Source organism: Camelus dromedarius, chromosome 7 (assembly GCF_036321535.1).
Source record: "Camelus dromedarius isolate mCamDro1 chromosome 7, mCamDro1.pat, whole genome shotgun sequence".
In the NCBI taxonomy this organism is placed as follows: Eukaryota; Metazoa; Chordata; class Mammalia; order Artiodactyla; family Camelidae; genus Camelus; species Camelus dromedarius.
The window spans coordinates 83,672,499-83,683,824 of record NC_087442.1 but is presented as its reverse complement, the minus strand read 5'-3'; the positions used below and the strand labels follow the sequence as shown (position 1 = coordinate 83,683,824).

At 45.0% G+C, this 11,326-nt stretch overlaps 2 protein-coding genes across 2 annotated transcripts in view; one reads left to right on the top strand and one right to left on the bottom strand.

Moving 5' to 3' along the window:
• The window catches only part of OGDH (oxoglutarate dehydrogenase), a 349,301-nt gene that overhangs the window by 145,422 nt on the left and 192,553 nt on the right, over positions 1–11,326 (bottom strand). The window lies entirely within an intron of this gene.
• Positions 2,542–11,326, top strand: part of NUDCD3 (NudC domain containing 3) — an 87,285-nt gene continuing 78,500 nt past the window's right edge. The window contains exons 1-2 of the mRNA XM_031454593.2: positions 2,542–3,021; positions 8,321–8,631. Coding sequence (XP_031310453.2) covers positions 2,830–3,021; positions 8,321–8,631 — 503 coding nt within the window. The 5' untranslated portion in view covers positions 2,542–2,829. The remainder of the gene's footprint in view (positions 3,022–8,320; positions 8,632–11,326) is intronic.

Here is an 11,326-nt window from a genome sequence, read left to right as displayed (position 1 = left end):
TCTAGGTAGGATGAGAAAGCAGGATCTGGGTGCTCAATGTGTGTGTTGCTGCTGGAGCATTGTTGCTTCTAGGCCCTCTCAGCTGAGAGAGTAAGGAAATATATGCATGTATATAGGTGTGTATACCGATCCATGTATATACACATTTGTATAAATATTTCTATATGTAGCCATCTGTATCTATATTAAACTAAACAAGAGTTTATGCTGATACCTCCAGCTCTAACCCATAACCATACAAGTCATTCTAGACTCCTCTCTTGCTTATTGGTAACCTCCCAGGCCAACAATGAGAAGCCTGGCTCTACCACCCTCACTGTTTACTTAATTATTCCTTTCCACTATACATATGTAGTATTCTCAGAAATAATAACCCATACCACTGTGAAAAACAACTTTAGAATTTAATGTCTATGTGCAGTTCCTTTTGCCTTTAGTCTTTCCAATGCCATTCATTTCCAAATTACTTAGGTCAGCATTTTTTTCTACCATCCCTTTCAGAGTCTGTTTTGTACATTTGTAATACAGTTAGATTCTTGTGCCACATTCTTCATTCTATTCTGGTGTTACAATATCACGCATGTTAAAGATTTTTGGGGGAGGCAAGAGAGCATGACCCTGGGTCATGAGCTGGACTCAGGCAATGGGAGACTTGTCACCACTTCCTCTGTCCATGGAATGTAAGCTCTGCCTAAATTCCTACAGTGGGAGCTGTTTTTAGGGATACAGCCTTGAGAGAATAAGGTGTTGTTGAGATCATCTGCTGGTGCACATGACTGAACCCAGTTTGAGGTTCTATATAAACTTCTAAGATTCTGGCAGGTGAGCAAGGAGATCTACTGGTCTGTGGCTGCCCGGGACAACCTCTTATGTAACTTCCCTTGCTTACTTACGTAGCAGCAACCCTGCTACCTACCAATATAAAGTGGTCTGTCTCTTTCTTCAGACTTTCCTTGCCCTGTGTGCATGGGGGCTAGTTTGTGAACCAACAAAGATCTATTCAAAGTATAGTACAGACCAATGGCTATTAATATGACAAAGTAGGAAATGTTCATTAGTATGGTTCCAGATTACATATTGCAACTAACCTTTGAGAAACTACAACCTGCCGAATTTTGGTATAGCTTCAAGTAATATTCACATTTATTTGAAAAGACAATTAAACTACTATTTGTGTGAGACTGAGTTTCTTCATATACTTCAATCAAAAGAATATATTGTTGGGGAGGGTATAGCTCAAGTGGTAGAGTGCAAGCTTAGCATGCACAGGCCCTGGGTTCAATCCCTAGTACCTTCTCTAAAAATAAATAAACCTAATTACTTCCCCCACCCTACCAAAATAAAATAATGAATAAGTAAAATATTTTTAAAAGAACATATTGCAATGCAGTGAATGCAGCAGATGTGAGAATCTTGCTGTCTTCAATTAAACTACACAGTAGAGATTTGCAAAAATTTAAAAGGATGCTATACTTCTCATGAACTTTTATTGCTTTGAAGAACACTATTCATAAAAATATGTTAACATGTAATGTGTTTTCATGGTTATTAAAATGCATAAGTAAATATTTTAAAAATTCTGTTTTAATTTCTAATATGGTAACTATTGATAAATAAAATCCACATAAAGTATTGAAGACTCTGGAGTCTTCAACAAATTTTAAGGATGTAAACAGGTCTTAAGTTCAAAAAGTTTCAGAACCACTGCTCTAGGGAAATTAGATTATCTGAGTTTGACTTTATTTACAATTCACTACAGCCCACATACTATGAAGTTATATGTTAACTTGTAGCTATTAGGCCAGTAGAGATGCACATATTTCTAACCACTAGAAAAGATAATCTACATCATTTTGTAGGACACCAGCCAGCTTTATATACAGCCTAGCAATCTTACTCTGTTCTCTCAGAATGTTTATAAATACCCACTTCCTCCAAAAGCTTCTCCGAAGTAGCTTCATCACTGGTTACTTTGTTAATTAAATTGTATAAATCTTTGACTTGTGTTCATTATATATTTGTATGAGTGTTATATTTTCAGCTTCTGTAAGATTATACTTTAACAGACACTTGGGACACTTATACATGCTGTGTGTATGTGTGTGTGTATATATATGTATATATATGTGTGTGTGTGTATGTATGTGTATATATATATATATTAAATGCATACATATGTATATACTACACACACACGTATATTTCACAGGCTAGGATACCAAGTTCTCTATTCTGCACCTAGCTCTTTCCATTTAATATTCCCGCATGCACTCACTTGACATTGTTTTCTTCTTTTATTTATGCACGTGTCTTTGCATTTCACCCACGGCTCCGTTACTAACAGGACACAAACGACCCGCATGCTCGCATTTTCCTCTGCTGACGCACTAGCAAAAGGCTCTCGCTGTCCCGCCAGTAACCTGAGGCTCGGGACACCCATTCGGGAACACCGCATATCGATCACGTGACAGCACCGAGGATCACGTGATGCTGCCCGCGCTGCACCTCTTCCGCCCGTCTCCAACAGGGCCACTAGGCGCCCTCAGCCCTGTAGCCCCGGGTCCTCTTGCACCTAGTAGCCCACTTTGGGGCCCACGTTGGCTACTTAGTGAGACTGCTCCGGGAAGCCAGAGGGGCGGTGGGGACCGGGCCGGGGCCGGGGCAAGTCCGCTCAAGCGCAGTCGGACCCAGCCCCACCGCGCACCGCGGGCCGGAAGTTCACGGGCGCGCTAGAGGCCGGAGCCGTTACTACAGCGCACCGGAAGTGGCCATAGGCCGGCGTCCGGGCCGCGCCCGCAGTGATTGAGCTTTCCTCCGGCCGGCGACGCCATGGAGCCCGGGGCAGCGGAGCTGTACGACCAGGCCCTGCTGGGCATCCTGCAGCACGTGGGCAACGTCCAGGACTTTCTGCGCGTGCTGTTTGGCTTCCTCTACCGCAAGACGGACTTCTACCGCCTGCTGCGCCACCCGTCGGACCGCATGGGCTTCCCGCCGGGGGCTGCGCAGGCGCTGGTGCTGCAGGTAACGCGCGGCGGGCGGGGGGTCTCAGAGTGGGGTGTGGGGAGGCTGTGGGAGCCCAGGCCCCCGTAAGCCTGCCCCGCGAGCCCCTCACTCCCTCCGCTCCCGGCCACAGTTCATCCTCTGCAGCTTCCCCGGACCCGCCTCCTGGGGCCACGGCTTCAGCCAAGACGCTGGTCGCATATCAGGTTACCCTCCTGTGGGAGAGGGACCAATTCTCAAGCAGCCGGGTTGGCAAAGGGTGCATTTGGGTATCAGAAGTAGTACATCGACACTCAGGGCCCCGGTCAGCTCTCGGTAGTGCAGGTGTCAGGACCTGCCGGTCAGGGAATGACAGCAGTGCAGGCTGGACAGGGGAAGGCGGCGGCAGCATGAAGGCCTGCACACCCCAGAACTAGGAAGACTGGACGGTGATTGATGGGTGTGGCCCCCTTGTTTGAAATGTGACTTCTCAGGTCAAAGACAGTCATAGTAGTACTTACTAAGTTTACATTTGAGCATATATCTGCACATCCTAGCTTAAGTTTATCGTACGTTTGAGATGCTGTTAACACTTACTCACTGAAGTTGGTTGGGTGCTTGGAATGTTATAAGCAAAAATTTTTGTACTGAATATATTTACACTCTCAACTGCCACAGGCGTTGGAGATGCACTGGTAATGTGAATGGTTAAATAATGGTCTCACTCCTTGGGACGCTTATGTTCTAGTTAAAGGGATAAAACAGAGTAACAGAGAACTGTGCAAGGTCAATTATGTGACAGCCCATTGGAAGGAGAGGAGTACAAATGATGGTTTGGAAATCAAGAAAAGTTTTGTAGGCAAGGTGGGACTTTGATGGAGTGAAAGTAGGTACTCAGTCAAGCTCTGGGGAATCTGAGAAGTTAAAAATGCCTGTGATACCTCCCACGGTTCTGTAGCACTTTACAGTTTATAAAGTGATTTCAGATGTTAATCTTAGGAAGTCTTGCTACAAGCTTCAGGTTGGTCAGATATTTTCCTCAGTGCCTGCGTGAAAAAAACAAAAGCTTAGGATGTTTGAGTAACTCCCGAAGATAATATGGTAAAATGAGGGGTGGACTTGGTATTTAATTTAAAAACTTAAGGCTCTTTCTCATCCTTTTAGTGGTGAACTGCCATTTGAGTGATCAGAGAACTGCATGTCAGAGATGGGTTTTAGCTGGCCTTTATGACAGTGTAATGTTTTCATGGAAGACTCCGTGAAATAGATAAGGTTGAATTTTTATGTGGCAGATGAAGGTGACAGTTCAGCAAGGTTAGGTGATTTGATGAAACTCAGTCATAGAGCTTGAACTCAAAACTTCACTTTTCTGAGATTCCAGGTTTTTCTGTTCTGTTATTTAACCAATCCAGTGTAGGGTGGGAACTCTTTTGTCCAGGGTGATCTTTTGCAGAAAAGATGAGGAGAAAGGAACATTTACTAGTTGTGTTAGGTATTTTACATTCTAGGCTGTTATACTCCTAACACAACCTGAAAGTTAGATCTCTTCTCTTGTTCTACAGATGAGCTGACAGAGGTAATTCATTTATCTGATAATAGTGTATAAGACACCTACTATGTTCCAGACTCTTAAAAGTTAAGACTTGGTGGAGGGTTTAGTAAAGTGGAAATGGGAGAGCAGGGCAGAGGGAGGGTTGGGACAAGCCACAGGTGATCCAACCTGGGGTGACTAGAAAAATGATACTGCATTCACTAAACTGTCACCTGGGTTTAGGGGAGGAAACTTAATTTTAGACAAATTGAATTTGAGATTGCAGGTAGAAGTCCCTGCCCACGGGCTGTTGAATTGTGGGACTGGATCTTGTGGGAGGTAGAGGAATCTGAGTAGTTTGAAGGGGAGAGAGGAGCTGAAGGTGGAGGATAGCCCTTTGGGGAAGGATCCCAGTGAAAGGATGGGAGAAACAAGTGACTGTGAGTGGAGTGGATGGAGGGCAGTGGGTAGGGCAGTATGTTTCACAGAAGCCAAGGGGGACAGTTTCTAGCAGATGGTTAAGAGGGGTGTAGTTTTTCTGGAAGTGGTTTGCAATCGCCAGCATTGCCTGAGGAACTTTAGAAGAGCATGTATTTTGGTTGGTTTGGTCAGGGTAAATCCTGGGGAGCTGTTCGTTTATTTACAGAGGCATTTGGCAGGAGGCTTGTAAAGGTGAGTTCAGAATTGGGCAGGAGGTTTGTTGGTGAGACGTTAAGATAGTGAGTCAGATTGAGTGACTTGGGGCAGCACAGTGTTACTTCTCAGTGGTGTTGTGCGGTCTCCTGACACCCACCCCTGCTTGTCTGCCTTTTAGGGGTTTTCTTCTCCACCCTGACTTGCTGACATAAGACCTCAAGTCGAGTGCTTGGGGTCTCTTCAGAACTCAGGCAAAGAGGGTTTGGATGGGAGTGTTGGGGTGCTCCATAATGAAACTTCTCCCCTGATACTTTGGGGTGTGGACTGTTGGTGAGGTTTAAGCCTCACACTTTTTCCTCCTTATTCTAAGGGCTTGCATGGCCTGCATGTACAGCTTTCGGGGTCCTCAGCAGGAAAGATGCATGTGAAGACTGCATTCCACTCCGTGATATATTAGTATGTCTCAAGAAAACAGTAAGTCTAGAGTGACGTTTTGTTTATTTCAGTTACTCCTCTGTGTTTATCCTGGAGTCCAGTTTAAGAAGCCGGCTTAGTAGAAGTCCTGCCACGAGAATCAGGAAAGCTGGCTCTGTTCCTCACTGAGCTGGCTGTGAAACCTTGGGAGAATGACTCTCCTCTCTTGTCAGTTGAGAAGGTTGATTGGAGGTCGTGGGCATCTCTTCCAGCTCCACAATCCGGGATTCTAGATTGAGTGCTGAGGTCAGTAGCGATATGAGAGGTGAAACAGGTGACAGGTTAATTGCGACGGGAGCACTGAGTAAGCCAAGGCCGAGGGTGCCACACTGCGGTGAGGAATATGAGACCCAGGGGCCAAGGGAGGTCCAGGTGTTTGGAGACGGCCCTTGCTGTTGCTTTTTTTCTGGAGTTAAGATGAAGATCTGGGACATCAGGAGGATGAACGGTTTTGAGGGAGGGAGGGCCTGGTGTCCAGGCTCCTAGACACGGAGTCAGGGGCTCAGGTTCCCTGAAGAAGTAGACGTGGGGATGGTTCCAGTTTTCAGCCTTAGAATTTTGCTTACCTTCCTCTGCCTCCCTCTCCTTTCAGTGTTCAGTGCTTCCTGTATACGTTTTTATTTTCTTCTTTCCCTGGCAGGACCTTGGGCAGGCTGTCCTCTCTGAGCTTAGTTTTCCCTTAGCTCTGAAACTGGGTGCTTTCTTCCTCACAGCATTTTCATGGGGGGCTTGAGAGAGCGTAGAAACATTTGGCATAATAGCTCAGTAAGTTAGCGTTCTCCTTTTGTTCTGTCTTCCGGCTCAGTGCACACTGTATTTTATTTAGCCCTTTGGAAACTGACTCCTACACACTTCAAAACATTTTTATTTTTAATTTTATTAAGAGTATTTTTTAGAGCAGTTTTAGGTTCAGGGCAAAGTTGACGGGAAGATACAGAGATTTCCCATATACCCCCTGCCCTCCCACCCCCACCGCCTCCCCATTATCAACATCCCCCACCGGAGTGGCGCATTTGTTACAGTTGGTGAAGTTACACTGACACATCATAGTCAGCTAAACCCATAGTTTACTTTAGGGTTTGTGTATTTGTTTTTAGTGGAGGTAGTGGGGATTGAACCCAGGACCTCCTGCATGCTAAACACACACTACCATTGAGCTCTACCCTCCCTGCTAGGGTTCACTTAGACTTGTTCATTTCATGGGGTTTGGACAAATATATAATGACATGTATCCATCATTATGGTATCACAAGGATATTTTCACTGCCCTTAGAAGTGCTGCATGCTCCACCTGTTCATTCTTCCCATCCCACAACCCTCAAGCAAGTCTTTTTATTGTCTAAAATTTTGCCTTTTCCAGAATGTCATGTAGTATCGTTAGAATCATACACTATGTAGCCTTTTCACGTTGGCTTATTTTACTTAGTAATCTGCGTTTGAAGTTCTTCCATGTCTTTTCATGGCTTGATAGCTCATTTCTTTTTATTGCTGAATAATATTCTGTTGTCTGGATGTACCACAGTTTGTTTATCCATTCACTTACTGAAAGATGTCTCAGTTGCCTCCAGGGTTTGGCAGTTATGAACAAAGTTGCTGTAAACATCTATGTATAGGTTTTTTTGTGTGGACATATGTTTTTCAACTCCTTTGGGTAAATACCAAGGAGTGTGGTTGCTGGATTCAGTGTAAGGGTCTGCCTACTCCCAGCTTCCCTGTCTTCAGCGACTTTTGGAGGTGTTCTTGGTGACCCCGCCTCTTGGAGCCATGACATTTCGTCCTGTAGTTCCCTCTGGAAGATGTGCCTTTCATTCAAGGTCTGATTTAGAGCCCCTGCTTCTAAGAAACTTCCTTTGCTTTCTTGCACCAAAAATGCTGATTTGCACCATCATGCTGACAGCATCACACGTATTTATCATAGCCTCTCCTGTCAGTTGTCACGTGGGGGTCTGCCCTGGCAGCTTCAGGGTTATGTGTACCCTTGAATGATGCGTATGAAATGCCATTTTCTCGTGCACTCTTCGGATAGAGCGTCTCAGCGATTTAATGGGTACAACTGTGTCCCAGGAAAGATGAATGGCCGATCCACGCACCAGAATTTTGAGTTCTTCAAGGGTGGGGGCTGTCACTTGGGTTTTTTGTGTTCTGTGCACATTGTAGGCACATCGTGGATGTTTGTTCAATTCCCAAGCTTTCTAAGACCCACACCTTCCCTCAGCTCACGCAGTGTGGGAAGGTAGCAGTAGTCCAGTGAGCTGGCTTGTATTTTGTGGATTGAAATTCAGCTAATTCACATCTTCCCTCTTGCATCTGAGTTGCTGGTGTCTTCGCAGCTCTCAGTACCAGGACAGTGTGTTCTTTGTGTTTCGGACAAGACTGTCTGAGGCTGTAAAAGTAATGACAGGTGAGACCATTTAGTGATGCATCCTTTAGACTTGACTGTTGGGCTCATAGGGGTGTAAATACCGTGAGCCTTGGCTTGTAAAGGTTTCACTTTTGTAGATTTTGGAACTCCCCTGTTAAAGATTGTTTTCGTAGCAGCTCTTGGTGAAGTTGAAGTACATTTCCGTTTTGCTAATGGGAACCTTTTTCTTAAACTACTGCCTTTTCATTCTCTACTTATCAGATTGTGCTGTGTTCAACAGAACATATGGTCCTGTACTGGGCAGACGAACTCATTGCTGGGTTGCTGTTTGATTTTAGGTATTCAGAACCTTTGACCACATGGCCCGTCAGGATGATGAGAAGAGGAGAAAAGAGCTGGAGGAGAAAATCAGGAGAAAAGAAGAAGAGGAGGCCGTGGCGGTGGCAGCTGCCACAGCTGAGCAGGAGCCGGTCCCGGCCCCGGTTCAGGAGGTGGAGATCAACTCTGCTGCAGACACGGGCGGGCCGCAGGAGCCTCCAGGCCCATGGGGCTCTGCGCAGGAGGAAGCCCGCGGTGCAGAGGAGGCCGAGCCGCCAGGAGCAGATGCTGGTGCTGCTGAAGCCCCGAGGGAAGCGCCAGCTCTTCCCAAGTAAGAATTTCTACTTTGCAGCTTCTTTCTTGCCTGACATCTGGTGGTTGGGTTTGTCCATGAGTGGTCCTCACTTGGGAGCGCACTGACTCTATCCCAGCACTCCTGTAGCGCTTCCTGTTTGCAGACGCCCTTGCAGTACTTTGGGAGGTCGGTTGGCTTCAGCCTTCCTTTTTCTCTCTGCGAGGTCAGGTAATACTCTGTCCACGGTCATTCAGCCAGTAAAGCGCTGAAGCCAGAGTTAGGGCCCTGGGCTCATGGGGCTCTGCTTTCTCCTGAGACCACCTGTCTGTGTGCAGGCTTCACCTCGGGGTCCTGACTCTGTTCTTTCCCTGCTGGGGCAGCGGCGCTCGGTCCCTTGGTCTATTGTGCACCTGAAGAGGTTGTCTGGATAGGGGACTGTGGACCCAGAGTCTCCTGAGAGCCTGCCACTTAGTCAGTGTGTTACCTTGGGCAAGCAGTGTCACCCTTCCTGGGCTCAGTTTTCTTGTAATGCGAAGGTGGTAACAGCAGCGGCGTCCTTGGAGGCTACTGATTGATTATCGAATGAGCCAGGGGTCACGCAGCTCATGAGTGGCAGGGCTTGAGTTGAGCCCTGTGTCATCCTTGTCCTCATTCCTCAGGAGTTACGCTTCCTGGTGCTGCTCTGCCTGCTCCCAGGCGAGGAGAGCTGCTGCCTTCCTGTGTGTGAGCCGTGGCGCCATCTGAGGGGCAGGGCTGTGTGCCTGGCCTGCGCTGGCTTCAGGCAGATCTGCTGTCTCCTCTCTCTGATGGGCCCGTTCCCTGCCCTCTTCTGCGTCACCTCTCCCCCCTTGTCCCCTTGTCTGCCTGAGCCTCCTTTCTGTTCTTCCCTTGCCTCATGCTCTCCCTCTGACCTGTTTTGGAAGCTCTTTGAATGTAATTCCTAGTTAAATTGAAGGAAAGTGAACTCAGAGTGACATAAAATGCAGAGTAGGGGAAAGTAAATTTTCTGAAGATGGGTTGGGGCAAGACTGCGGAGTCTTGAAGTCCAAGCTCGACTGTGTGGAGGGCGGGTGCCCCGACCCCGCCACGTTGTTCAAGGAAGGGGGTTAACCGCATATGCAGAGGAAGAGCCTGGAAGGAACCGCATTATTAACAGTGGTTATCCCAGAGTGGCGGAATTGTGCTTTTCATTGTCATCATTGCCCCTTAGTATATTTCCTAATTTTTCTACAAGGAGCATATATTTTGTTTTACTAACTTTTTTGCATTTTTTTTCTTTTTTTAATTGAAGTATAGTTGATTTACAGTGTTCTGTTAGTTTCTGGTTAGTATAGCATGGTGATTTGGTTATACATATATATGTTCTTTTTCATATTCTTTTTCATTATAGATTATGACAAGCGATTGAATATAGTTTAATTTTTTGTGTGTTCATTCTGTAATTTCTAAAAACTTTATTAAAACAGGGGATTTGTTTTTGATCCCTGAGTCATAGATTAGAATAGCTGCCTTGTTGTCTGTGTAAGAGACCCCGTTTTCTATTCTTGGACCAGTGAGTTGTGTTCTGGGTTAGCATCAACATTAGTTTTGCTAACCTGGTGTAAGTATAGACTGAAGACTTGGATGGGTTCCAGGAAACCTTAGGCTGGTGCTGCAGGATCAACACTTCCAAGAACTGAACCTTCTCGGCCTTCAGATACTTAACTGGTTTTCCATGAACAAAACAGGAAGTTGTGACCCAGATCTGTTTAGTTCCATCTGAAATGCAGTGCCTTCATGGTACCCCAGGTCCCTCCAGTCAGTGCTCAAAATCGTTCATCCTGTAAACTGTAGCTCTGTGGTTCTGTTAATTAAATAACTTGAGATAATTATTCTTTAGGTGACCACACAGAAGCATTTTTTGCACGAGCAAAAATCAGTTTCCTAGAATCCAGTCTGAGATGGTTAATTTCTGATACTCCTGCTTGCTACCCGTTTGCTGGTGGTTCTGCCCAGTATTAGGTAGTGGTGATGGCTACCTTCTCTCATCCTACAGGCAAGTTACATGCCTGTTTAATTTAAACACATTCAACATAGGCACTGGGAAAAAAACGAAACAAGATAATACACACTTATGCATATATTTTACACATGTATTCTTGTTGTAAGTTATTCCTTGTATACAGTTCAGTATTTTTTTTTTATCTGAAGTGTAGTTTGTGTAACAATATAATTCACTCTTTTAGGAATAGTCTATGACTTTGACAAGTGCAGTCTTGTAAGCGCTATCAGAGTCAAGACAGCAAGCTCCTTCAGCCCAGTTTCCACATGCTGCTTTTTTTTTTAATATTATTTTTTATTGAAGTATAGTTAGTTTACAATATGTCAGTTTCTGGTGTACAGTACAAAGTTTCAGTCATCCGTATACATACATATATTCCTTTTCATATTCTTTTTCATTATAGATTACTATAAGATACTGAATATAGTTCTCTGTACTATATAGTAGAAACTTGATGTTTATCTATTCTATATATAGTGGATAGAATCTGCAAATCTCAAAATTCCAAATTTATCCCTTCCCACCCCCTTTCCCCTGCGGTAACCATACGTTTGTTTTCCATGTCTGTGAGTCTGTTTCTGTTTTGTAAATAAGTTAATTTGGTGTCTTTTTTTTTAGATTCCAGATATAAGTGATATCATATGGTATTTTTCTTTCTCTTTCTGGCTTACTTCACTTAGGATATCAAAA